Source organism: Trypanosoma brucei, chromosome 4, assembly GCF_000002445.2.
Source record: "Trypanosoma brucei brucei TREU927 chromosome 4, complete sequence".
Classification (NCBI taxonomy): domain Eukaryota; phylum Euglenozoa; class Kinetoplastea; order Trypanosomatida; family Trypanosomatidae; genus Trypanosoma; species Trypanosoma brucei.
Window position 1 is genome coordinate 1,471,735 of NC_007277.1, and position 27,770 is coordinate 1,499,504.

The 27,770-nt window shown below is 43.4% G+C and overlaps 6 protein-coding genes and 3 pseudogenes across 6 annotated transcripts, besides 6 other annotated features; 4 read left to right on the forward strand and 5 right to left on the reverse strand.

Moving 5' to 3' along the window:
• Positions 1–27,770: part of a sequence feature (sequence corresponds to BAC RPCI93-24M18) that runs on past both edges of the window.
• Positions 3,282–3,310: a sequence feature (AT_rich).
• Positions 5,296–6,825, forward strand: Tb927.4.5400 (variant surface glycoprotein (VSG, atypical), putative; the record flags this gene model as incomplete). Its single annotated transcript, XM_839593.1, has 1 exon — positions 5,296–6,825. One exon carries the CDS (start codon positions 5,296–5,298, stop codon positions 6,823–6,825), a length of 1,530 nt encoding a protein of 509 aa, XP_844686.1.
• On the forward strand, positions 8,046–9,572 carry Tb927.4.5410 (variant surface glycoprotein (VSG, atypical), putative; the record flags this gene model as incomplete). Its single annotated transcript, XM_839594.1, has 1 exon — positions 8,046–9,572. The coding sequence occupies one exon, from the start codon at positions 8,046–8,048 to the stop codon at positions 9,570–9,572; it is 1,527 nt and encodes a 508-aa protein (XP_844687.1).
• Tb927.4.5420 (variant surface glycoprotein (VSG, atypical), putative) lies at positions 10,793–12,319 on the forward strand (the record flags this gene model as incomplete). Its single annotated transcript, XM_839595.1, has 1 exon — positions 10,793–12,319. The coding sequence occupies one exon, from the start codon at positions 10,793–10,795 to the stop codon at positions 12,317–12,319; it is 1,527 nt and encodes a 508-aa protein (XP_844688.1).
• Tb927.4.5430 (variant surface glycoprotein (VSG, atypical), putative) lies at positions 13,505–15,034 on the forward strand (the record flags this gene model as incomplete). Its single annotated transcript, XM_839596.1, has 1 exon — positions 13,505–15,034. The coding sequence occupies one exon, from the start codon at positions 13,505–13,507 to the stop codon at positions 15,032–15,034; it is 1,530 nt and encodes a 509-aa protein (XP_844689.1).
• Positions 16,412–17,155, reverse strand: Tb927.4.5440 (hypothetical protein; the record flags this gene model as incomplete). Its single annotated transcript, XM_839597.1, has 1 exon — positions 16,412–17,155. The coding sequence occupies one exon, from the start codon at positions 17,153–17,155 to the stop codon at positions 16,412–16,414; it is 744 nt and encodes a 247-aa protein (XP_844690.1).
• Positions 17,732–18,160: a mobile genetic element.
• Positions 17,913–18,160: a mobile genetic element.
• Positions 18,398–19,833, reverse strand: Tb927.4.5450 (annotated as a pseudogene).
• Positions 20,116–20,137: a sequence feature (AT_rich).
• Positions 20,794–20,828: a microsatellite.
• Tb927.4.5460 (variant surface glycoprotein (VSG), putative) lies at positions 21,079–22,593 on the reverse strand (the record flags this gene model as incomplete). The annotated part of the gene is made up of 1 exon (XM_839598.1): positions 21,079–22,593. One exon carries the CDS (start codon positions 22,591–22,593, stop codon positions 21,079–21,081), a length of 1,515 nt encoding a protein of 504 aa, XP_844691.1.
• Tb927.4.5470 lies at positions 24,649–26,222 on the reverse strand (annotated as a pseudogene).
• Tb927.4.5480 lies at positions 26,501–27,385 on the reverse strand (annotated as a pseudogene).

Sequence of the window (27,770 nt, forward strand, 5' to 3'; positions counted from 1 at the left end):
GGACGACAAGGATACCAGGGGCGTGGAACGCGAAAATACGGCAAGCAGCAAAGGTAGCGTTTTTCGGTTCCACCACTGCCATGAAACTTGTCGTAAGCATCCGCAACCTCGCCAATACGTTGAGTCCAAACGCCGGGAGGCCATGAAGACATCTTAAAAGCGGGGAAAAATTATGGGAAGTTCAGTGGAGACGATCAAAAGATGTAAGGGCGGGGAACCGTAGAGGTGTGGAAATTGAGGGGACAGCGGGGGAAAATGTCAGGTCAGAGGAATACGCCGCCGAACACGCTGAAATCCAAATGCGGAAGGGATTTTGTGACGACCCATACGGGAGGCAGAGAGAGGATACGGGAACAAATTACTACAAAATAACCATCGAAGCAATGAGAAATACGGTGGGGCTTACCAAAGAGGGCGTGGTCAACCTTCAGGTGCAACATACAGGACGTGCTTGCGTGGTCTGACAAGGCGGTGAAGGAACGTGAAATATATCCCTGACTTCCGACGAAACAAGAGGCAGCGATGGATATCACAAAGTTTCAAATAGGAGACCGAGGAGCATACAACGCTGACATGGCGACATGGCGAAGGTCGACGAGCAATGTAAGCGCGGAGCATGACTGAACATTTGCATGGCAGAAAGGCTTCGTCAGACACAGATGCAGAAAGAAAATGATGCGGCAGAGGTTAAGGACCAAGTAAAACACGACACAGCATATGGGGGGAAATGTCAAGCAAGATCTGTTGTGTAATTTCTTTTTCAATAAAATTGGAAGTTATGTTGTGTGGACGGTGAGTATGATATGCGAGGAGGGCAGTTGCGGAAAGGCTGAATGAAAATGACTGCTGTTGTGCTCCGTCGGGCAAAGCCGCTGCTGGCTCAGAAGATATAGCAAAAGAATATCGTAAATTCATGAATAGCACATACAACCTCAAAGTATGCGGCAAGAATTCTGACGGCAAAGCCGCCACCAGCACGGTAAAAGACTGCAACCCTCAAAACCATACCACAGTTATGATATGATTTCCCGCCCAATATGACAGTATACTTTTTGACATGCAGGACCTGAAGAAAAGGGAGATAATAGATGAGTAAAAGACAGTAAATCAAGAAGTTGAAGAAACAAAGGTGATAGTTGCTAGAAACACCTCACGAAAGCCGGAGAGCCTTCGCGGATTCAGTATGTCCTACTTGATGCAGGGGGCGGTAATCTAACGCACACACGGTAGCACGATCCTGGAATTGTCATCGCCCCAGGAACAACTACGGATGGAGGCACAAAGAGGTGAAACATAACAACGGAAAGCAGGCGGCGTTCAGGGTACTATTTGAAACTCCTCAGACAAGCCAGACTTACGTGGTGCAAAAACAAAAAATAGTGCACAGTCGGGAAGGGAAGTGAAGGGAGGTTCGCAACAACGGAAGAACAGAATACCGAGAGACGATCAGGCACTTCCTCCAATACAAGAAACTCGTGCAATTCATCATGATATAGCTTCCAGCATTCAGTTCAGAAGGACAGTTAAGCCACAAAACAACGGCCACATAGACACAGGCGAGAAACAGTAAAACCCAGAGGGTGACAAAACATCTCGTTGCCAAGCGACCGAAACAAACCGAAATGTTGTGCCACTAAACGGGGATTAAGGTTCACTCGGCACTAAAGAATATATGCAGGGTAGCAGGAACCTGCATACGAATACACATGAAGGTAGGGGGAACGTTCTACTACTTGCTTGACAATTCTGTGGCCAAGCTGCTGAAGCTGTTCTCAAGGAACTCGGCACATGGAGAGTAAATGTACAGGAAGAGGGGGGAAAAGTTTCTCTGGAAGTGGTTGTCCGTTTCGGGAGTCAAACGTTGCTTAGGGTTCTGGATCTTTGAATATTCTTTAGAGATTATGACGGTCGCAAGCGTAGGTATGTTCTTCCGCTGTACCCTGGTCTAGTGGTCAAGTAGCGTCCGCGTCACAGATAGTACAGGGATCGGTCCCCGCGGCCGGCGAGTATTTAGCTTACACTAAGGATGAATCTGCCTCAACGTGGCGCTAGGGTTCAGGAACAGAAAAGAAATAAACTGGGAAGTCAAATGTTCCATCCAAACGGCGGCCGCAACACCGGATCTGACGCGCCCGCTCCGTGGGGAGAGAACTATTACTAAGTATTCCACGGTCCAGCGCCCTGCTCTGGTGTGGGAACCCTAATCCCTTATACAACTTCCGTCCGGGGAGGCAGATGGATATGGTAAACATGGTTCAAACGCAACGTGGGAGGATCGAACGGGCGCCAAATGGAGACCGACCCCCTAGACACACGCACATACGGTCACCCAGCCGTGGGTGTCAATTCTCCAAGAAAAAAACAGGTGGTTTTAGTGGGTAGAAATGACAATCTCCAGAGCTGACCCCCACACTACCACGTTATCGTGGCGTGGTGTGCGTAAATGCATTTTCTCTTTGCCCTCGGGTGGACCGACTGCATGGTCCTGACGGTTGCGCGAGAGAAAATCAAATGAAAAAAATTGCTTTGTTCTTTGCGGTGCTTACCGATTTTTGGAGAAGTGCGGGTGTTAGGCCTGCCTGGCCATGTGTTTGTTCCGTTTAGAATGGTTGCATATTTTGGCGACGTTGAAGAAGCTGAACGTGTGGAGTTCTGTTGAGTTATATTCTCGCGAGTATGGTGTACCAGACAAGTTACTTCGTTTGAGGCAGTCCTAGAGGCAGGGTGCGAGTTTGGAAGAAACAATTCTGGAGAGACTGAGGGTAGGGGACGTTGTTTTTGAAGGTAATTTCTTATCTATATAAGCCTTTTGTTCGCCGAGTATGTACCGGATAAGCTTCGTCAATCTTGAAGGTATTTAACAACCGCGGTGAGCGAGCTGTGGTTATTTAAGAGACTATTTTCGAAATCTGACGAAAGATGTGCCGTTTCCTTCGTCATTTCCTAAATCGATCTCATGCTGTAGCACCCATTTCATACTTCAAATAAATTTTAGACGCCGCAGAGGAATATTATCGATTATTGAAGATCAAAATCAAAATTATGGAAGTCACTGTAGAAATATCAGATGTAAGACTACCGTGAAGGTGTGGGTGTTGGAGTGCCATCAATTTAATGCAGAAGGGGCAGAACGATGCAAAAAAAAAAATGTTAAGCGGTAGGCTGTAGTATGACTCAGCTTTAGAAGCGACGGTAAAGCAAAATAATCTGGGGAGTGCGTTAGATTAGAATGTTTTGCAAATACACGACACGTAGTGACATCAAACTTTGCACTACCAAAGAAAAAAAAATAATAATAATAACAAATTAACGGCTTATCAAAACTAAGCCAAATAGCCTAGCAACAACAGAAGGATATGCCTTGTAGACAAAACTTCAAACTTTAGACGTATAACCATATTGATAAGACATATTCTGAAGCTCCGTTACTTCCAAACGTGCAAGGTGCACTGAAGGGTTTAAAAATCAAAAGTATGCGCCGCCTGGAGATGGTGGCTGTCCTGCCGATACTACGTTAGTTGGAATCGTTGGCTCACTGTGAGGTGGAAAGCCAACCAGAAGAAGCAAGCGGCGAATATAACGCAAACACATATGAAGGAGTGATCGCAACTAAACCAGCCTACCCAGATAAAGAAGTCTCTGAATGATACAGCAAAGAATACAAGGTTTATCTTGATGGACTAACAAGACAAACTTACATGAGACGCAACAACTGCCCGAGGAAACAGGAAGCCTAGAGTTCAAATAACACAACGAATAACAAAGTGGGCAAAGTGAACTGGCATGCCTCAACCAACTGCAAAGCGTAACTCATAAGGACTTTTCGAACGTACAGCTAGAGCTCAGAAAGCATGCTGTACCTTATGGCGCACTAATGGAACCAGGCAGCAAGGCGACGAGGTACGGCAAAGGCCGTCACAAGCTGCATGCTCAAACAAGATAAACATAAGAGATGCCAAGGGGATGGGAAATTCTTGTAAAGTGGATATGTCTTAGGGAGCTGTTGGCATGATCTCAGGCACTAGAAGCCGAGTACAAAGGGACTTGCAATCACTGTGTGGTAATTATAGTTTCTCTTGTTTCGCCGGCGGCGACCAACTAACGGACCTGAGCAAAAAGTGTGTCGATGGAGGAACGCAACTCAACCAAATCCCCATCGCCAACATCAGGGAGAGAAGCAGAGACGCCTTTCCAACAAAGTTGGGTCACCAATCCACCGTGGCTCATGTACTGAGTGCATTCATTTCACCATTATGCTAAAATGTTTCCATCATCCATTTTATAAACTATCAGAATTTGGATAGAAAATATGCTAAAGTTTTAATGTTTTTTTTTTGGGGGGAGTTCGTGAAACTGTTGCATTCTAATCGAGCTCTTTAAGATTTGCTTTCGTCTATTCTCCTCTATTTTCGCTATGGTCGCATGGTTTGAGCTCAAAAATAAGATTCGGAGAAAATTAAAAACTCGTCGAAAAACGAAATTTCGGTGATGATGAACATGGGTTTCTACGGTGGAGTCGACCTTTTAACATGTTGAACATATGAAAAACACAACCATTCAGAGTGACAATTTACGTGTTTGAATTATTTCTATTGGATTAAAAGTTTAATATTCACTCTCATTTTCGTTTTTGAAGGGAAATGTTTTTAGACTAAATCGTTGAGAACTGAGATTTTTTTTCTATTGCCACATACATAATACCTAACAGTTATGGCTTAATTGGATGCTAAGGTTATATTTGTGTAAAATGGAATAACTTAATTCCAAAAAAGTCACGATGTGACACTATATACTTGCATACAACCATGTCCCGGGGTGAATAATTGACGGCTTTCCACTAACACTGGTGGGGAAACAACATGACAGCGTGCAAGAAAAAAATTATAAAAGAGACAAACCGCCAGCTCTTATTTTTTTAAATGCGGGGACTAAGGGTGACATGCCATGTAGCGTTCGGAAAAGCAGGGGTGTTACACGTTGTGTCACGAAACTTTACTGAAAACTACAACGCAAATATCGCTAAGATATGATAACGGCAAGCTGATTTCAATTCTCGTAGCCTTGTATGTCACAAACGTTGCTGACGTCCCGTAAACATAACATCTCCTCAGGGACCCGTGTATTAAGACATCTTTGGTTAAGTTGTTGAATTTGTTGTTAGGACAACCGCCGTCTATTGCAGAACCCCAAATTACATCTATCACCTACAAATAAAAAGCCAAGTTCCAACCATCACCAACAACGAAGATAAAGTCACAAAAACAGCTCAACACATCCACGAAAGGAAAGGCACTAATGGAAAGTCGATCCGATACCAAAGGAACGTCGCACATAGCTGTTGCAGCAGCCGTTCCAGTATTATTCATGACGCTGATGAGGTGCGGCATGGCGCAAACAATAACGGAACCGTCTTCGGACAAAGTAACAAACCTCTGTACAGAGGCCAAGTATACAGCCCATCTGGCAGATCACATCGTAGCGGCGGCAGAAGAGCCGGAGCGCGAAATATCCGACATGCAAATTTATGCAGAGGCATGGAATCTCCTTGCCGCCAGCACAAACCAAACAGACAAGCGTGCCGCGACATATGCCCTTGCTGCGTACATGTCCGCCGCGGCGGCAAAAGCAAAGCAGCTGCAAAACGGGAAATACAAAGCAGCAGTCTTGGCCGCTACCTACCTGCAAAGGAGATCAGCGCTGACACGAACATTGCAAGCTATGCGTGTAAAAGGCAAGACGGCTGTGGGACAGTTCACTAAAAAGCAGGGCGAAGAGGCATCATGTTCACACAAGGAAACGCCGACTTTAAGCGACGAAGGGGATTGCGGGCGACAGGATAATGCCATCAACCATCCTGAGTCAATTGCCATAGATTTAAGGACAGCGACTCACATCAAACTGGTACATGGCAGTAAGCTAAGACCACTGGAGTTAACGCACGAAGCTGATGTAAGAGAGACGACACCATCGGAGCAAGCGCAAGTGAAAGCCACAGGTTGCAAGGCCGTGCTAAGAAGCGACTTCTATGTTACATTCATAGCATCAACTACAAAAAAGGAAGACAAAACTGGAGTAACAGCTATTAAGATATTCGCGGGCGACGATGCAAATACAAGTTGTGCTGAGCTCAAAGACGCCACGAAGAAATCAGAAAAGGATAACGACCTACTGATCAACAAAATCTGCACCTACATAACAAAACCCGATCCGCAGATTATAACCATATCCAGTTTGACGCCAGCCATGTTAGCAAACACAACGGCAGTCCAAGTGGCGTTCAGAAGCTTCGTTCATGCAGCAACCGGTAAAGCGCCAAGCGACGCCGAGATTGAAATGCAACTTCAAAAACTTTACGGAGGGGACAAGCAACACTTCAAAAGAGACTTCGTGACAATTCTGACAACAAAGAATATGACATACCACACGGGCTCAGGATTTGTAACTGAAACATTCCTTGATGCAGCTAAAAACAACCACGCCCACAAGGTGCTGATCTATCTAAAAGGTCAAAGAGCGGCAGCACAGGCAAAACAACCAAGGACAAACGAGAGTGAAATCAACGGCCCGGTCTGCGGAGGTGAGGGCCAAGAGGAGTGCAAATTGGATGAAAAGAAAGACCCGGAGAAACCGAACGGAACTCAAATGCGGAAATGGCCTAAAGCACTCCAGTGGATGATCACACGACAAGGAGGAAATTGCAAAACAATACAGCAAGAAGATTGTAAAGAAGACTGTACATGGGATGAGGGAGCTTGTGACGGCGCAGTTGGCATTTCTGCTTCGATGAATATTTCTCTGTTCATGGCATTTTTGCTTCTAGCATAAAAACTTATTGGAAATACTTTATTGTAGCAAACATTAATTTTTTTCTGGAAATATCTTAATGTAGTGGAATATGCATTTTTATGGAAAGATCTTATTATACGAAACCGTATCTTTGTTGAATTATCTTGGATAAATTTACATTCATCTTGGAAATATTTTATACAATTCTTAAATGTGCGTTTGTATTTCAACGCTTTTTGCAAACATGTGAAGACTTTGAGAGATCTTTTTTGTTGTTGTACAAATTTGATGTTTGAATGTAAAGTGATATGTTGATGGAGTGTCAAAAGTGGGTGCCATTAGGATTTTTACTATTATGGTTTATTCAATTAATTTTATGTTTACCTTTGAAAATGTAAATATATGCAAATCTTCTCTAGTGTTGTGGCCGGGGAGTATAATGTAGTATGGTAACGGTTTACGAATGAGAAATGAGTGCTATTCTGAAATTTTCTGTTTCGGTTTATTTGGTGTATCGTATGGATGTTAGTCAAGGTTATAAAAGTAATGGTAAGAGTGGTTGGGGTGAGGATTAGGATGTTGGTATATTTGAATAACAAGGTCTTCCAAAGGAGGAAGAGAGATAGACAAGGCAGTGAAGGGCTGCAGAGGTGTTGTGGCATGCATGGAAATGATATAGATCTCTAAGGGAGTATCAGGTATGATTTTACTCGGGAAGGGGTTGCTGCTCATACTTGTGATTATATATTTCCTGAAGCGGTCAAATGTTTCACAACTTCCATTAGAATAAAGTTTAGGAGAAGCAATAGGATGAGGGAAGCCCCCGCTGAATTGTTTGGCGGATATACAGTTTGATGAGTGGAAGGTTCGTTGTAGAAGCACGCGTGCACGTCTCGCCCAATTGGTGAGAGAGCAGTAATGGCCGGATGCATTTGCCGTGAGTAACAACCCCAACAATGGATACAAAGGAGTTATTGTTCATCATCGAGGTGTGACAACAGTAGTGGTGCATATATTTGTCGGCCCCTCGGATATGGAAAAGGGATCAAACGGTGCCGCTGGCATTGGAGGTTTTGTTGGTAATTCCTTAGAAATATCTTGCTGAAATTTGTTGAAGTTATTGAGACAACTATCTTTTCTATGTTACCCTACTATTTCATGTATTGCTTACTGGTAACAACATAAAGTCCAATTTTTATCAACAGGGAAGTCAAGGACACCAAGGCAACGCAGCAACGTGGAAAAAGCTGGAGGAACTAATGGAAAGTCGACCCGATACCAAAGGAATGTGCCACGCGACAGTGGCAGCAACTGTTCCAGTATTATTCATGACGCTGATGAGGTGCGGCATGGCGCAAACAGTAACGGAACCGTCTTCGGACAAAGTAACAAACCTCTGTACAGAGGCCAAGTATACGGAATATTTGGCGAGTCGAATCGTAGCGGTAGCAGAGAGGCAGGAGCGCGAAATATCCGACATGCAAATTTATTCAGAGGCATGGAATCTCCTTGCCGCCAGCACAAACCAAACAGACAAGCGTGCCGCGACATATGCCCTTGCTACGTACATGTCCACCGCGGCGGAAACAGCAAGGCGGGCACACGCTGGAAAATACAAAGCAGCAGTGGCAACTGCGAAGTTGCTACACAGGAGGTCGGCGCTAACGCGTACGTTGCTAACGATGAGAATCCGGGGAAAGACAATAGTTGGAATAAGCAAAGAGGCCAACGGCATAGGAATATGCCCTGGTGAAGCAACACCAACATTAAGCGGCGACAGTAGTTGCGCGCACCGAACCAATGACAGCAACCAACCAGAAGGTATTGCTGTGAACTTGAAGGCAGCGACGCACATAAAATTGCTAAATAGCAGTGCACTAAGACCTCGGGGGTTAACCCATCTAGTTGAGATAAAAGAAACGAAGTGGCCAGCAAGCAGAGAAGCATTAGTCGAGAGGTGCGGGGGCTTGTTGGGAGGTGACCATTATGTTAAATTCGAAGCATCAACCACAGGAGAAGACAGCAAAATCATAGTAGAGCCGATTAAGATATTTGAGGGTGACGATGCGGAGAAAAACTGCGCTGTCGTACAGAAAGAATCTATGAAATCAGAAAAGGACAATGATCTACTGATCAACAAAATATGCACCTACATAACAATACTCGACCCGCAGATTATAACCATATCCAGTTTGACGCCTGCCATGTTAGCAAACACGAGCACAGTCCAAATGGCGTTCAAAAGCTTCGTTCATGCAGCAACCGGTAAAGCACCTAGCGACGGCGAAATCGAGTTGCAACTTAAGAGCCTTTACGGTGGGGACAAGCAAAACTTCACCAGAGACTTCGTAAAAATTCTGTGGACGAAGAACGTGACATACCACACGGGCGCAGGATTCAAAACTGAGACGCTCCTTGATGCGGTTAGAAACAAAAACGCACAGAGGGCTCTAATCTATCTGGAAGATCAAAGACCAGCAGAGGAGTCAAAACAGACACAAACGGACGAGAGTGAAATCAACGGCCCGGTCTGCGGAGGTGAGGGCCAAGAGGAGTGCAAATTGGATGAAAAGAAAGACCCGGAGAAACCGAACGGAACTCAAATGCGGAAATGGCCTAAAGCACTCCAGTGGATGATCACACGACAAGGAGGAAATTGCAAAACAATACAGCAAGAAGATTGTAAAGAAGACTGTACATGGGATGAGGGAGCTTGTGACGGCGCAGTTGGCATTTCTGCTTCGATGAATATTTCTCTGTTCATGGCATTTTTGCTTCTAGCATAAAAACTTATTGGAAATACTTTATTGTAGCAAACATTAATTTTTTTCTGGAAATATCTTAATGTAGTGGAATATGCATTTTTATGGAAAGATCTTATTATACGAAACCGTATCTTTGTTGAATTATCTTGGATAAATTTACATTCATCTTGGAAATATTTTATACAATTCTTAAATGTGCGTTTGTATTTCAACGCTTTTTGCAAACATGTGGAAATTTTGAGAGATCTTTTTTGTTGTTGTACAAATTTGATGTTTGAATGTAAAGTGATATGTTGATGGAGTGTCAAAAGTGGGTGCCATTAGGATTTTTACTATTATGGTTTATTCAATTAATTTTATGTTTACCTTTGAAAATGTAAATATATGCAAATCTTCTCTAGTGTTGTGGCCGGGGAGTATAATGTAGTATGGTAACGGTTTACGAATGAGAAATGAGTGCTATTCTGAAATTTTCTGTTTCGGTTTATTTGGTGTATCGTATGGATGTTAGTCAAGGTTATAAAAGTAATGGTAAGAGTGGTTGGGGTGAGGATTAGGATGTTGGTATATTTGAATAACAAGGTCTTCCAAAGGAGGAAGAGAGATAGACAAGGCAGTGAAGGGCTGCAGAGGTGTTGTGGCATGCATGGAAATGATATAGATCTCTAAGGGAGTATCAGGTATGATTTTACTCGGGAAGGGGTTGCTGCTCATACTTGTGATTATATATTTCCTGAAGCGGTCAAATGTTTCACAACTTCCATTAGAATAAAGTTTAGGAGAAGCAATAGGATGAGGGAAGCCCCCGCTGAATTGTTTGGCGGATATACAGTTTGATGAGTGGAAGGTTCGTTGTAGAAGCACGCGTGCACGTCTCGCCCAATTGGTGAGAGAGCAGTAATGGCCGGATGCATTTGCCGTGAGTAACAACCCCAACAATGGATACAAAGGAGTTATTGTTCATCATCGAGGTGTGACAACAGTAGTGGTGCATATATTTGTCGGCCCCTCGGATATGGAAAAGGGATCAAACGGTGCCGCTGGCATTGGAGGTTTTGTTGGTAATTCCTTAGAAATATCTTGCTGAAATTTGTTGAAGTTATTGAGACAACTATCTTTTCTATGTTACCCTACTATTTCATGTATTGCTTACTGGTAACAACATAAAGTCCAATTTTTATCAACAGGGAAGTCAAGGACACCAAGGCAACGCAGCAACGTGGAAAAAGCTGGAGGAACTAATGGAAAGTCGACCCGATACCAAAGGAATGTGCCACGCGACAGTGGCAGCAACTGTTCCAGTATTATTCATGACGCTGATGAGGTGCGGCATGGCGCAAACAGTAACGGAACCGTCTTCGGACAAAGTAACAAACCTCTGTACAGAGGCCAAGTATACGGAATATTTGGCGAGTCGAATCGTAGCGGTAGCAGAGAGGCAGGAGCGCGAAATATCCGACATGCAAATTTATTCAGAGGCATGGAATCTCCTTGCCGCCAGCACAAACCAAACAGACAAGCGTGCCGCGACATATGCCCTTGCTACGTACATGTCCACCGCGGCGGAAACAGCAAGGCGGGCACACGCTGGGAAATACAAAGCAGCAGTGGCAACTGCGAAGTTGCTACACAGGAGGTCGGCGCTAACGCGTACGTTGCTAACGATGAGAATCCGGGGAAAGACAATAGTTGGAATAAGCAAAGAGGCCAACGGCATAGGAATATGCCCTGGTGAAGCAACACCAACATTAAGCGGCGACAGTAGTTGCGCGCACCGAACCAATGACAGCAACCAACCAGAAGGTATTGCTGTGAACTTGAAGGCAGCGACGCACATAAAATTGCTAAATAGCAGTGCACTAAGACCTCGGGGGTTAACCCATCTAGTTGAGATAAAAGAAACGAAGTGGCCAGCAAGCAGAGAAGCATTAGTCGAGAGGTGCGGGGGCTTGTTGGGAGGTGACCATTATGTTAAATTCGAAGCATCAACCACAGGAGAAGACAGCAAAATCATAGTAGAGCCGATTAAGATATTTGAGGGTGACGATGCGGAGAAAAACTGCGCTGTCGTACAGAAAGAATCTATGAAATCAGAAAAGGACAATGATCTACTGATCAACAAAATATGCACCTACATAACAATACTCGACCCGCAGATTATAACCATATCCAGTTTGACGCCTGCCATGTTAGCAAACACGAGCACAGTCCAAATGGCGTTCAAAAGCTTCGTTCATGCAGCAACCGGTAAAGCACCTAGCGACGGCGAAATCGAGTTGCAACTTAAGAGCCTTTACGGTGGGGACAAGCAAAACTTCACCAGAGACTTCGTAAAAATTCTGTGGACGAAGAACGTGACATACCACACGGGCGCAGGATTCAAAACTGAGACGCTCCTTGATGCGGTTAGAAACAAAAACGCACAGAGGGCTCTAATCTATCTGGAAGATCAAAGACCAGCAGAGGAGTCAAAACAGACACAAACGGACGAGAGTGAAATCAACGGCCCGGTCTGCGGAGGTGAGGGCCAAGAGGAGTGCAAATTGGATGAAAAGAAAGACCCGGAGAAACCGAACGGAACTCAAATGCGGAAATGGCCTAAAGCACTCCAGTGGATGATCACACGACAAGGAGGAAATTGCAAAACAATACAGCAAGAAGATTGTAAAGAAGACTGTACATGGGATGAGGGAGCTTGTGACGGCGCAGTTGGCATTTCTGCTTCGATGAATATTTCTCTGTTCATGGCATTTTTGCTTCTAGCATAAAAACTTATTGGAAATACTTTATTGTAGCAAACATTAATTTTTTTCTGGAAATATCTTAATGTAGTGGAATATGCATTTTTATGGAAAGATCTTATTATACGAAACCGTATCTTTGTTGAATTATCTTGGATAAATTTACATTCATCTTGGAAATATTTTATACAATTCTTAAATGTGCGTTTGTATTTCAACGCTTTTTGCAAACATGTGGAAATTTTGAGAGATCTTTTTTGTTGTTGTACAAATTTGATGTTTGAATGTAAAGTGATATGTTGATGGAGTGTCAAAAGTGGGTGCCATTAGGATTTTTACTATTATGGTTTATTCAATTAATTTTATGTTTACCTTTGAAAATGTAAATATATGCAAATCTTCTCCGGTGTTGTGGCCGGGGAGTATAATGTAGTATGGTAACGGTTTACGAATGAGAAATGAGTGCTATTCTGAAATTTTCTGTTTCGGTTTATTTGGTGTATCGTATGGATGTTAGTCAAGGTTATAAAAGTAATGGTAAGAGTGGTTGGAGTGACGATTAGGATGTTGGTACATTTGAATAACAAGGTCTTCCAAGGGAGGAAGAGATATGTATAAAGTACTGAAGGGCTGCAGAGGTGTTGTGTTAGGCATGATTGTGCACGGGAAGGAGTTGCTGCCGAAGCTTCTGATATACATGTGTTTCCAGAAACGATCAAATGCTGCGGAGCTTACGTGGGAAGAAAGTTTCGGAAGAGTTATGGGATGAGGGAAATTCCCACTGCATTGTTTGAGCAGATTCACAACATGATAAGTGGAAGGTTGGTTGGAGAAGTGCGCAGGTACGCCACACCCAGTTGGCAAGAGATTGCAATAGTCGGGTGCATGCCGGGAGTGATGACCCCACTGATAGTCAGGTCGCTAATAACGCTGAGGTTTGGAAAAAGCACACCTGAATTGATTTATCGGTGTATCGAAGATCGAAAACATGATTAAGGCTCCCCAGTTACTGCATTCCCTCAAGGGGTTGCCGTTAAAAATATTTTTGTGCAAACTGTTTAAGTTATTATTGGGACAACCGCTCTCTATTGCGGAACCACAAATTTCATCTATGACATACCTATAAATAAAAAGCCAAGTTCCAATCATCATCAACAACGAAGATAAAGGCACAAAGGCAACGAAACACATTACACGGAGGGAAAGGAGCCGATGCAAGTTCAACGCACTACCAAAGAAGTGTTGCACAAAGCTGTTGCAGCAGCCGTGCCCGTGTTATTCATGACGCTGATGAGGTGCGGCATGGCGCAAACAGTAACGGAACCGTCTTCGGACAAAGTAACAAACCTCTGTACAGAGGCCAAGTATACAGCCCATCTGGCAGATCACATCGTAGCGGCGGCAGAAGAGCCGGAGCGCGAAATATCCGACATGCAAATTTATGCAGAGGCATGGAATCTCCTTGCAGCCAGCACAAACCAAACAGACAAGCGTGCCGCGACATATGCCCTTGCCACGTACATGTCCACTGCGGCGGCAAAAGCAAAGCAGCTGCAAAACGGGAAATACAAAGCAGCAGTCTTGGCCGCTACCTACCTGCAAAGGAGATCAGCGCTGACACGAACATTGCAAGCTATGCGTGTAAAGGGACAGTCAGGAGCGGGACAAGTCACTAACCGACAAGGCGTCATCTCATCATGTTCACACAAGGAAACACCGACGTTAAGCGACGAAGGGGATTGCGGGCGACAAGGCAGTGATGCCAACCATCCAGAATCAATTGCCGTAAATTTAAGGACAGCGACTCACCTCAAACTGTTAGACAGCAGCAGGCTAAGACCGCTAGCGTTAAATCACTTAGCCGAAGTAGAAGGAACAGCGCCACCAGCAAAAACGGAAGTACAAGCCGAAGGCTGCAAGGCTGTGATAAGCATTGGCTATTATGCTAAATTCACAGCATCGACAAAAGAAAGTGACGACAACAGTGAAGTCAAAGCCATTAAGATATTCGCGGGTGACAATGCAAGTACAAATTGCGCTCTTCTGCACAACGCCGAAAGGAAATCAGAAAAGGATAACGACCTACTGATCAACAAAATATGCAACTACATAAACAAACCTGATCCTCAGATAATAACCATATCCAATTTGACGCCTGCCATGTTAGCAAACACGAGCACAGTCCAAATGGCGTTCAAAAGCTTCGTTCATGCAGCAACCGGTAAAGCACCTAGCGACGGCGAAATCGAAAACCAGCTTAAGAGCCTTTACGGAGGGGATGAGGTGACATTTACCAATGACTTCATAAAAATTCTGTGGACGAAGAACGTGACGTACCACACTGGCTCAGGATTCGTAACTGAGACATTTCTTGATGCAGCTAAAAACGAAAACGCGCACAAGGTGCTCATCTATCTAAAAGGTCAAAGAGCGGCAGCACAGGCAAAACAACCAAGGACAAACGAGAGTGAAATCAACGGCCCGGTCTGCGGAGGTGAGGGCCAAGAGGAGTGCAAATTGGATGAAAAGAAAGACCCGGAGAAACCGAACGGAACTCAAATGCGGAAATGGCCTAAAGCACTCCAGTGGATGATCACACGACAAGGAGGAAATTGCAAAACAATACAGCAAGAAGATTGTAAAGAAGACTGTACATGGGATGAGGGAGCTTGTGACGGCGCAGTTGGCATTTCTGCTTCGATGAATATTTCTCTGTTCATGGCATTTTTGCTTCTAGCATAAAAACTTATTGGAAATACTTTATTGTAGCAAACATTAATTTTTTTCTGGAAATATCTTAATGTAGTGGAATATGCATTTTTATGGAAAGATCTTATTATACGAAACCGTATCTTTGTTGAATTATCTTGGATAAATTTACATTCATCTTGGAAATATTTTATACAATTCTTAAATGTGCGTTTGTATTTCAACGCTTTTTGCAAACATGTGGAAATTTTGAGAGATCTTTTTTGTTGTTGTACAAATTTGATGTTTGAATGTAAAGTGATATGTTGGTGGAATGTCGAAAATGGTTGCTATTTAGAATATTTTTGCTATTATGGTTTATTCGAAGAAATTTATGTTTACCTTTGAAGATGTGAAAATGTTTAAATGTTTTCAAATGTTTTTGACTTGTGGGTATAACGTGGTAAAGTGATAGGGGTGTGAAAAATGAGTGTGATTATGAAAACTTGCCATTTTGGTTTATTTTTTTGTAATAGATATTAAGAGTAGTTTAAGGTTATGATATTAATAGCAGTATAGTAATAGTGTGTGTGCCATATAAGTGCACATACTAACATTATGGTAAGAGTGGTGGTGCAGAACGACTGGAGACAAAATAGAAGCAGTTAAGCTGATGCCAAGGGCACAGTGGGAGTTAGCAAGTGAGTGGGAGAGGAAGAGGACGAGGAGGATATTATTAAAACAAAAGCAGAAACACAGGTAGATGGAGAGAAAAGGTAATGAAATATGCGCAGTTTTTTTCATTGTACATTTATCCTGCTCGTGCTGCGGTAGACTAGCTACTGCCCCTGTGGCTCTGCAAATTAGCAGGGGATGTTTAGCGCAACCGCAATTTCATCTTCACTTGATCCAATGATACCTTGAAACTGATTGAGTATTCTGTAGATTTAGCTTCACGGGTACGTTTACGCATGGCTCTTGCAGTGCCAACCCCTAAAGACTTCGCTGCCGCAGAGTGGTGGTCAGTGGAATCCAACTCCGTTGGCGATCGGTGCCTCTTCACGGCTCAAGTGGGCCCAGATTTTTTCTCTAAGATTGGGGGGGGGGAGATGGTCTCTCTAGCTTGAAGAGCTCCTTCAGGAAGCTGGCTAGTTGTGTGCTGAAGAACACTTCCCCGTTCTTCAGGGTTTCTAGACCATGCTTTTCCCTTTAGCACTTGCAAGCTTGGGCATTCAAAGAGGTGCGCCGCAGCCTCGTTACACTCAACCTTCAGCAAGTAATGCTCATTCTCCTTCCTCAGTTGGCCCTGCTTCGCCTGTATGTGCATCGTCAGGAACTTCTTTAGTGTGCAATTCATTGGGCAGTATGGGCACTGGAGTGATCTTTTCAGGAGAGGTGTCACCGCTACCGTGCCGTCCTTTAGTTTTCGTTTCACTGTCGTGGCGTGCGCGTATGCCAAACCAGTGAGCACCACTGCTTGTACACACTGCTGTTTCCACCGCACACATTGTCCATTCCCTCTTTGCCTTCTGTGTGGCGGACTACCCGAAGACGCTTAGGCGGTCTTTCCCCATTGTCCCTTCCTGCTGACTCCAATGACTCACTCACCTCACTCTGTGCCTGAGCCTCTGCTCTCACTACCTTTCGCTTCGGCTTCACGCGTGGCTGAGGACGCAATGACTCGTCGTGACCCAGGTGCTTGGTCGGTATGCGTTGCGGTAACCATCTGTAATGATACTGCTTTCTACAAATGGAACACGCCACTGTAACTGACTGCTTCGCCACGTCCGAGTCTTCAGAGTTCGTGTTCGAGGTTGGTTCGTACTTGTGCCTGGTGGGCCATGTCTTGCTTTTGAGGACGCGTTGGCACCTGTAGCATACAAATTCCCTTTTATCCTGCTCCTCCTGCTCTGCCTCGCCATCACTACCGGACACGTCTTGTGGCTTCATAGCGCCGCGCGTTAACTGCTTTTCCGTGTGCTTCTGCAGCCACGCGTATACAGTGTACTTAATTGCGCACCAGCGGCACTTGAACGCTTTGCCATCATCGGCCCCATAATCCTCCCTAGCCCTTTTCGGACGCTCCTCCACGGCTGCCACTATATCTGAAAGTTGCTGTGCCATATGCTTCACGAGCAGCCCACGCCGCTCAAAGACATCGCACACATGTGACATCTGTACCCATTCTTATGCGTCTGCGCCGCACGCTTAGCTTTGTTGGTCAGAGCTAATGCACAATCCCTCTCCAGACCATGAATCTTCAGTAGGTGCACCACGCCAGCCTGTTGCCGCGCGCAAACCACGTTGCACAATGAGCAAATGATCGGGTCGATCAGCCTGGTTGCTATCCCAGGATCTGGTGCGTTCGCATTGTCCGCTGCTGACTCCGCCTCCGGGCGCTCTTCTGCTGTGTCGCTGCGTGGTTCCTGTGTGTCGCACCGTATGCATCCAAGCTGGTCCGTCTTGCGTGTGAGCGCCCTGTGGAGCCGTCCGAAATGCTTCGAGGTGCCTGTTCCGAACTGCGCCAGCACCGACTCGCCCAGACGCTCCAGCCTTGTGTGCTTCGGTGCGGCCCGAACGTAGTCGAGTAGCGCACTCCGATGCGTACGCTGCATGCGGCCCTTCTTGAAGGCCTTGTACATCGCATTCCAGACCTGTCACCACACACCCGTCGCTATGTCAGTGATCCACGCGGGATACAACTACGGCTTTGCGTTTCCCTGCTCAGCTGCCTTGTCAGCTGCTTCATTTCGTGATGTTGGTAGCCAGCAACGCTAAAGCAAGCCGCCTCTCCAGGCGTCATTCTTGTCTCGCTCAACAGACAAAAGGCGATCCGCTCATCAACAAGGGTTTTGTGGAGTGCTAATCTCTTTCCTTGAGTTAGCCCGGCGCAGTTCCACTGCATCCCGCACAACGACGGGCCGGGATTCTCTTCCACATCACCGGACAGCAGCATCTTAGTGCGGATGATACTGCTGATGGCACGCTGGCACGTGCCCAGGGACCGACAAATGAAAAACGGTGTCCCAGCAAGACGCTGCTGATCCCTGTGCTGTATGATGCCGTAGCCGGAGCACAGCAGTGTTCCCCATGAGAAGAACGCTGCTGGCTCTTGGCTTCCCCCGATGATACGGGGTACTTGACCCTGGCACCACGTTGAGGTGGCCGGCATCTCTAGGGGTACTATTACTAGTTAACATATTTATGACAGTTTAATAAGATGATTCATTTTCATACTCTATTTGCCCATTATTTTGAAAAAATGTGCCACTTTCATAACAAAATGTTATACGTAAAATTCTAAATAATTTCTGTAGTTTATGCATTTTAATTAAATGCTTTTCAAATATATCATATTTTACCAAATATAGATAACTCTCTGTTAATGGCAAATTTTGTGAAATAGAGCAAAATTCCTTAAAATAGAAATCCCACAAAATCAGCAGCGATTATAGCAAAATTTTATTTACAAAGAAAATTGAATTTTTGCAAGCATTATTTTCTCATTTACAATTCTGTCCCTTTGAGCACGCATCGTGATTGGCATGACTGGTGCAATTTACAACTTTGGCTTTACTATTTCTGCCTTTCTTTTCTCCTTTTTTGTCTGTTGCTTTTTTTTCCTTAGTTAAATCTTCTTCTGTTCTCTTTCTTTGTTGCTGTGCATGATAAAAACTGATTGCTGTTCCTGCTTCTTTTTTTGTTGCTAATTCCTCAAGGGTTCTGGTTGCCATCTTTTTAGAAGCTCTATACTTTAAAGGTTGCTTGTTCATCTTTGTGATAAACTCGTCTGTAAATTTTTCATGGGTTTCACTGTAGGCCTTTGTTATGTATTCGACTAACTCGCTGTTTTACGTGCCATCGCTGAAGTCTTTGATGTTACTGAACGCCGTATTGGCGTTACGGATTGCTGCTAATACGCTGGCGTCCGCTGCCAGTGCTCCTGGATTGATGTCGGCTAGTTTGGGCAGCGTCCGTGTCGCTTCCAGGTCCGCCATGCAGATCGTGTTTGGAAAATTTTTTGTTGCGTCTTTTTTGTCGGCGGTGGCTGTAAGCTTTTGGGCGCACCCCTTTTGGCGGTCGTCGTCTGTGAAGATGCTGGTCTCGGTTGGCTGGGGCTTGTCTTGCTCAGTCAGTTTAAACGTATTGCCGCCTCCTATGTTGCCGGTGCATGACGCCACCGTAGCTGCTGGCGAATCGTTTGTTGCACAGTTGTTGCCAGCTGCTGTTACTCTGACGGATGCCGTTTTTAGCAGTTTGTGAAGGTCACTTACTTTTTTCATTCTCAGTTTTTTCAGAGCCGTCGTCGCAAACGTTTTTGGCTTGGGTTTTACAGTGCTGACTTTTCAGGCTTCTTCGTCGCACGTACTTTATCGTTCGTTGGTTGCGCCATTCGTTATCGTGTAGCCGGTGTTCGCTGGAGCTGTGAAAGGGTTGCTGTTTGCTGCGTAAGTTGGTGTAGCCATTTTATACGCTGTTTGCAAAGCCTCCGCTCGCTGTGCGAACGCCTGCGCCGCCTGTCTGAGCTTAGCGGCTTTTTCCTTTCCTTTTTTCTCTGTTTCCGCGGCGACTGCCGTCGCTGATGCAGAAAGTGCTGCTAGTAAGGCGCTTCTTTCGTGTTTTATTTCTGTTTGTGCCTCTAAGTTCCAAATTAGTGCCTGTTTGTCGATTTGCCGATAAGCACTTTCCGCCTCAACTGCTCTTGCTTCGTAGGTATGTGCCACTGCTGCGGCGAATACCGCCTCCTGGCATGCTGTCTGAAGTTTGTCTTGGGCTGCGTCCCCCGTTGTTGAGACACTGAAATCTGCTATTGCCATTATGACAAAGACGAGGCAAATTCCGGTCCGCTGCATTTTCGTTTAATTACTTGTGCTTTGCTTTGTTTAGGGATCTTTGTTGGGAAATGGCTAGGTCGATTTTAAGTTGCTACTTATGTTGGTTTTTTAACTATAGCATTTCTCGGCTGACCACTATGGTCTTTGTGCATCGGCTGCGCTTCTCCTTTGCCGCAGACAGCCTCTAAACCGTTATGTCGTGTTCGGATTTTTCGGTTTTCTGTTGTCCGTCGGCCCTGACTACGCCTTATTTTTCGTTGCGGCCAGTTACAACCTATCATGCATATAGGTCCATGTTTGAAATATATTATTTTTTATATAACTAAAAGGATAATTTCAAAAATCCTCCATTTCAACTCCTTTTTGGAATTTAACCACTTCTTATCCCAAATAAATTTTATTTATTCTATTAATCAGTATTGTCACATGACCTTAGTTTCTAACGTAGGGTCCCTCCATCAAGAAAAAAAAACCACCGTCTCTATTACCATTTTTACAGTATTATATCTTCATTTTTGAGTACTATAGGGTCATAACGAGCTACTACTTCTCATAATGACGCATCATTTCCTTTTGTGGTCCGCTGCGTTGTCGCATATTCTGTCATTACATACTGTTATTTTCGTTCCATTTTTTACTTTTATTTCTACTCCTTTCACTTAAGATAAGGTGGAGGGTCCATTTTCCTTGTACACTGCATTCTGGTTTATACATGATACCCCTTCATCGCCTTCTTGTGTATGATAATGACTATTATCATATCTGTGTCTTAAGCTGCGTACATTCGATCTCCTTTTTCCTCTCTATGTTTCTGCTTCCCTTTAATAATAGTATTACTCGTGCCCTCACACACTCTCATACTAACTTACTTACTCTCATTTCGTCCTTGTCATTTCTGTAAGTGCTTGTGTTTTGTTCATCAATTTGGTCTTCACCACGACTCTTAGAATAATATTAGTATACGCACACTCACAACACATTCTTATTATTATTGTTATTATTACCATCATCATAAAACAATATTAATAAAATAAACAAATAAACTAAATGAGAATATCAATAATTTTTCATACCCTATCACTCTACTGCTTTACACCGGTAAGTCGCTTTCATATAAAATTTGCTAAATTTTTACGTTTTCAAAATATTTGAATGTTTGAACAGTTTACAAATTTTAATCGAAAAGAGTTATAATATATCAAATCTTATCAAATTCTCTCACAATAGAAAGTTTCATAATTTTCATAAAATTGAGCATAATCTTTAGAAATTTAATAATGCGAGGGAGAATGCAAGCAAAAGAGGGGCCTTGTTAATGACAAACGAATTGCTCCCTGTGGTGTTTGTTTTCCCATCTTTCCCTGTTGTTGTGGTTACTTTAACTTTGCACTTTTCTTCCTTGAATACGCACCTATCTTCCTCTTTGCACTCCTTTTGTGCCTTGTCCTTGCATATTTCTTCTGATTCTTTGGAAGCAACTGGTGCACCGGCTGGTTGTTTCTTTGATGTTTCAATTTCTTTTTTGTTCCGCTGACCACCGCTATGGCTAGTCGCTGCGTTGCGTTCGCTAGCTGTTGCTAGTGCAGTTAGTGCTTTGTCTTCGCTTTTGTCATTCAGTTTGACGGTTATCTGTCGTGAATCTAGTGGGGTATCGAAAATCTCTTTGAATTTGCCGTCGTCTGCACCATATGCTGATTCGATAAAATCGTTTAAATCCTTTGCTTCGACTGAGTCCCACGGCTTACTTACTGCTTGGTATGCGGGTAGGCAGTTTCTTAGTATATTTGTTACTAGTTTGTCGCCTTTTAGTGCTTTGCCACTTAAGGGTGGCACCTTGCCCCCGTCTGTTTGTATAGTTTTGACGGCTAGGCATACTGCATAACGGAGTTTGATGTCTGCCGTTGCTCCCTCCTCGCCAGCTGCAGTCGCATCTTCGCAACCTTGGTCAGGGTCATGATTTTTGTAGAACGCTGCTGTGCTTGTGCTGTAAGAGTAGTCTGCGCTGTTACGCGCATAGGTTACAGCTTCGCTGCCGGAAACGGTGCAGGTGCTTAGTACACTCGAGAACGTTCTTGTTTTTGCTACTGCGGATGCTGTGCAGCCGTTGAAGCCGGTAATAGTTATTTTGTCTTTGAATATTTTTGTTGCTAGATCTGTGTCTGGCGTAATCTTAATTTCTGTTAACTTTGCCGCGTCGATCGCTGTGTGTGCGCTGCTGAATTTTCCCCAGCTGTCAATTGCTGTGCAGCGTCCGTTGCCGATTGTCTCCCGAGTTAACTCTAGGTAAATGTTGCTACTGTCTCCTGCTCGGCTGTAGCCGGTGGCATCTACGGCTGCTTTTGTTTTCAGTAGTTTCTGTGCGTACTTGAGCTTTCCTACATGTTCGTCGATTAGCCCCATTGCTGTCGTTGCTGTATCGTCGGCCTTATCGGCCTGCTGTTGTACCGACTCCGCTTTTTGCTCAAGTTTGGCTGCTAAAGCGGAGTAAAGGCACCTGTCGTTGGGTTGAGTTGCCATGGTTGCAGCCAGCCTATACTTCCTCTCTAGCTTCAGTAGGTCCTGTCTCTGTCTTCGTCGCCTGGTGATTCCTGCAGCGATTTCTTTTCGCAGCTCAGACAAATAAAACTCCTCCTTGCAGACGTTTGTTATTTGTGCCGGGCCGGTGTCAGCATCGGTTATGGCCGCTGTTGATGCTGACTTTGTGGCGTACACTAGCGTTAGTAGTGCTGCAACGGCCAACAGCTGCTCCGAGCTTCTTGAGCCTTTTCTGCCGGTCATCAGTTAACCTTCACCTGGATGGTAAATGAATTAATAAATGAACTATGAATTTAGTGCAAGTGTCGATGTTTTCGCCGCATTTTCCGTAAAAAAAAACAGATTTCCACTGTGAACCAAAATGTAAGGCAGACATCCAACGCTTTTTGGAGGCACCTGATATGTTCGTGGAGCCGCTTCTTCAGGTCTTGTTTGCTGGCTGAGTGTGTCGCTTCCTGGATACTGTATCTTGAATATCTGACTCAATCTATTGTCGGGAAAACTGACCTCTACCTGCCTTGTGCACCTTTGACTTTTGATTGTCATCTTTGATTTCAGGTTCGTGTATTGTCGTAGAAATTTGTATGTTTTTTGTCTAACTTTACTAGCTACTGCAATTGCCTTGCTTTCAAAGAAGAAATTTTCGATAGAAAATTTTGTTAATCTTTGATCCCCAGTTGTTTCAAATTTTCTCTGATTCTGTTTAACCTTCCTTTCCTCGGTCACCTATTTCCTTTACTCAAGAATTCAGTCTTTACGATTTGAGAGCTACGTTGAGGGTGTCTCCATAGTTGAGAATTCTGTTAAAAACACGCAGTTTAATAGCAATTTTTCTACTTTCCATTGCAATGTGTTTCACTCCGCATCTATATCTATTGCTTCTATTGCTAAGTCTAATTCTTTTCTGCTATAAAACCTGATTCTTATATATAAACTTGGTTATTAAAATCTTATGGTTTCTACTGTACTTTATTTTCCTGTAAATTTGGCTTGTTACTTTCCAATTCATTTACGATGTGACGTCTGCGCATAGTCCCCGTCCGCGGTCTAGGCTAGGATTCCTTCGAACAACGACTGTTTCGAGGCTGATTGTGCAAGTGGCATTATAGTCAATTTTACAACTACCTTGGCTTCTTCGGAACCTTTATTCTAGTTATTAAATGGGGTTAATTTTTGAACTTAATATTTAGCGCACAATCATTTTATGCAGTTTAATTTTTGACCTGTTCCAGCATGGAAATAGTGTAGTTTTTATACCAACTATATCTACTTCACAACCCTTTCCAGAAGATTCATACATGTGCTAATTTAATCAGTCTCCGCGTCTTTATTCTACTTTTTTGTTTTTAAACGGTAATCGATTATAATTACTGGTTTCAACATTCTTCTTTACGATAGAATTATATTGTTTTCCACAAATTTTATTGTGTACTAGTATATCTGATGAAAACATTTCTTCAAATTTACCTGACACTTACCTATTCTCTTTCTCCTTTTCCATTTATTGATTTTTCTTCACAACCGTACATTAGGATCTGTCATCAGCTTAACTTTCCATTCAACACAATTTTTGCAGCAACATCTATCCACTTCTGTGTGAAATGAGGACCATCATAGGTTTATTCTCATGTATTATCTTCTTAGTTCTGGACTCTCATGTCTACTGTCTTTTTATTTAGTTTTTTCTTTCCTTGTCTTCCGTTTTCTTTCACACACCTTGGGATAACATCACCGCTCCTTATGGCATGTATAAATTCCACTCTGTCGCTCCTTAATCTCGTTGTGTATGATGATGCTCATCATCATTTTTGTGCATGTAACTGTACATATTCTATCTCCTTCATCATATCCCTTTTTGTATTTCGGCGTTTCACCTAATAATATTACACTTTCTTCCTCACTGTATCACCACCTTACTGCCATTACACCATGGGACGTTGTTTCAAGTGCATCTTATAGAGTGTCATTTAGCCTACACTACCAGCATTATTATAATATTCGTATATACACACTCACAACACACTCCTATTATTATTATTATATTAGTAAATATGCACAATAACAGCACAATGCCATCATTAATATCATTACTGTTATCATTGTAACCCTAAATTGCTCTTAATATACATAAAATAAACAAAATAAACCTAATGAGAATATCACCCACTTTTAACACCTTATCACCTTATAACTTAGCAGTCATATACAACATTAATACCAAAAGCTGAAATATATATATATTTTTTACAAATTCTCTAGAAAAAACTCCATAAATTTTACAAAATGAAGCAAAAATAGTTAGAGGTAAAATTCTACCAAACTCATAAAAGCAGCAGCCATACTCAGACCAAATTTCTTATTGACAAGAAAACCGCTATTTCGGCACTTTTCCTTTTCTGTATCCTTATCATCTTCACCATCTTTACCCTTCCTCCATGCGCAATTTTGTTTTTCGCCTGTTTTGTCAGCTTCACAATTAGACATATTTGGTGTGTTGCACACACAGGTTTATCAGCTGCGTGTTCTGCATCTCTTGTTCCTACTGCTGTGTTTTCTTTTCCTGTCTCTTTAGGTTTGCATTCCTTTTGGGTTTTGTCATATTCGCAGTGTGTTTTCGGACACTCTGCTAGGGTATTGTTCTTTTTGGGGCAGCTCTTGCCGTTGATATTTGTGTCTTTGCCTTTCGGTGCTTGTACAGCAGTTCCTGCCACGGGCGTTTGTGCAGGCAAGGCGGCTGCCATCGCCAGACTGTAAAAAAAGTCGGTTTGTTTTTCTGTGAGTGCTATTTGCTGCGCAATTCGGTTAGCGGTTTCGATTTTCCTTGCTTGGGATTCTAAATCTTATGCTGCTGTGTAAAGTCGCTGGATCCATGGGATGCCTGAAATCCCTTTTCCGGTGGTCTTTGCAAAAAAATTGTCATAGCTTACACACAGTTTTAAGGACTGGCCGTCGCAGGTTGCGACGTTTAGGCCTCCGAGGTAAACCAGTGTCTAGCTCGCTGACGTTTTTCTGCCTAGAGTCGACTCGAAGCTATGTATCGCGCCTGTAAAAGCGTTTGCGGTAAGCTTCGGCTTCGCTTGTTGCGGACATGTTGCCTTGAGGGTTGTCCAGTGGGTGTCCGGATTCGTGATGCTGACTTCCCAGTTCTGTTGCGTGTAGCCGGCCGGGCATTCGCTGGCGCCTGTGTCGGCGCCGTTGCAGAGGCAGAGAAAGTCGCCGATTATCGATCGGCCTGTTTTGGCCGCTGCACATGTTGTCGTCCAGCCTGCGGCCCCATCCAGTGTGTTTTTTGTGTCGACTTTTGTGCTTGTTCCATCGCCCCCGTATAGGGCGGCGTTGAGTTCCTTTTGTATCTTTGCTGGCAGGGTGGTTGTCTCCTCTGTTTTTACCAGATTGTATTGATGCTGCAGTTCCTCTAATTTGGCGGCGTTTTGTTCTATGATCGAATGAAGAAAGCGTCTTTGTTGCTCATCCGGTATTTTTTTGTATTTGCTGTGCTCTTCTGTCCCAGTCTTTGCGTCTGCCGCCCTCTTGGCTGCCGACCACCAGTCTTGCCACTTGTCTCCCCAGTCTTTGCCATACGAAGACGATTCGTACACTGCCGGCATTTTTTCGCCTTGCTCTTTTGCTAGTTTTGTATCGAACAGCGCCAGCCAGTTGTCGTCGCTTGTTTTTAAATTGAGTTCAAGAATCGCTTGCAGCGAATTGCCTTTGTCTGCTGTGATCGACGCCGGGGCTTGCTGTGCTGACGCCATGGCCTGTAACCGACACATGATTCCATGGGCTTGAGCGTTGTCGTCCGCTGCGCTGCTCGCTGGCCGGATAGCATAAGTTAAGTAAGCTAGCACTGCTAGTACGCAAGTGTAAGCACGCACGGGGTGGTGTGGACCGTAAGCAACTAAGTATATTAGAAAAAGACAGAAACCTACTGGAAAAAAACGTTTTTGTACATAATTATGTAATACCAAAATTTTACTGATAATGACTTGCGGCTGTTATAGATCTGATTTAATCAACAATTGAACGGAGTCTCTTCGTCGTCGGTGGTGCGCTAGGATATTCTTTAATTTGTTGGGGTTGTTGTTTTTCTGGTTTGTTTCCGGTACTTTCTGGCACTTATTGTGGAGTTGTATTCTGCGCTCGACTTGTGTTTCACAAATTCTCGGCTTTAAAAAGATACCCTTCTTTAAACGCATCACCACAAATCTCAAAAAATTAAATTTTTTCATCCATTGTATAAGTTTGAATTTTTCACAAATATATTGTGCCAAATTGTTTACTCTCCAACTTCTTGTACAAACTAAGACATTTAATAATCATTTTCCCTTCACTTCCCATGCGGTGGGCTATACAGAAAAAAAATGAATGGGACCTCTCCAATATCACCACTATTTTGAGTAAAGATTCTCTCATCATAATCCAACCCAATCATTCCTCTTCTCAAAACAAATCTCTGTCAACCAGCTTCTTCCTGGATCGCACTCCATATTAGTAAAAGTTTGCAAATACTTTGTCCTGACCGCCACTCCTCACTTCCTTTCAATAACTTGCCAAATGTATATTCAAATTTCTTGAGTGCCCAAACTCTTGCTAACAAACCACAGCAACTAAGATAAGGTCTTCCACTAGAAGGTATTTTAAGAAAAAGACGTAATTTTTATCTTCTTGTCTCTCTGTGACAAACATTAAAAAAACAAAAACATCTCTGCACATGCTCCTTGTAAGTAACCTCCTAACGAAAGTTCTGTTTATTTTCTGCAGTATTTTGTATAAAATGTTTCACAGCATTATCATACTTATCACCGACGGATATTATAACAGCAGAGCCATCTACAGTTATTACAATATCTTCATTACTTGAATTATACTTTTCAAAAAAACTCTATAACCCAGCTAGACCTTTTGACATGACTATACAAACCTCTCATCTCAATTGTAATAATTTCAACATTTCTTGGTTTAGCACTCAATATCAGTCTACACCATACTTGAGTTTCATGAGTTTTGAACTATAGCCACAAAAACTGTTAGTTTCTTAGGATTCTTTTTCTTTTATATTTACCTCTGTATAATATTAAAGAGATTTTAAGCTTAGAAAAAGGAAATCTAATGACAACAATCGAAGCAGTAAAACTTTCAAGAGTCCAAATTTTTGGACGTAATTTAGCTTTGAAAATATAGAGAATTTTGAAAAATGGATAAAAAGCTGTGAAAATAAATTAGTTGGACACTAACGTGTTTACATATATTGATACTGCCTTTATATTTTTGTGATTTAGATATTAAATGATGTATGGTTAGGTTATGAAACGTATCTTTGAGCACACATCGACAATTTCTGTTTTAGAATGTAGCCTCAACCCCATACAGTGTAGTTCGTGCGTACACAGTCCTTCTCTATGCATTTCCAAGAGAAATTT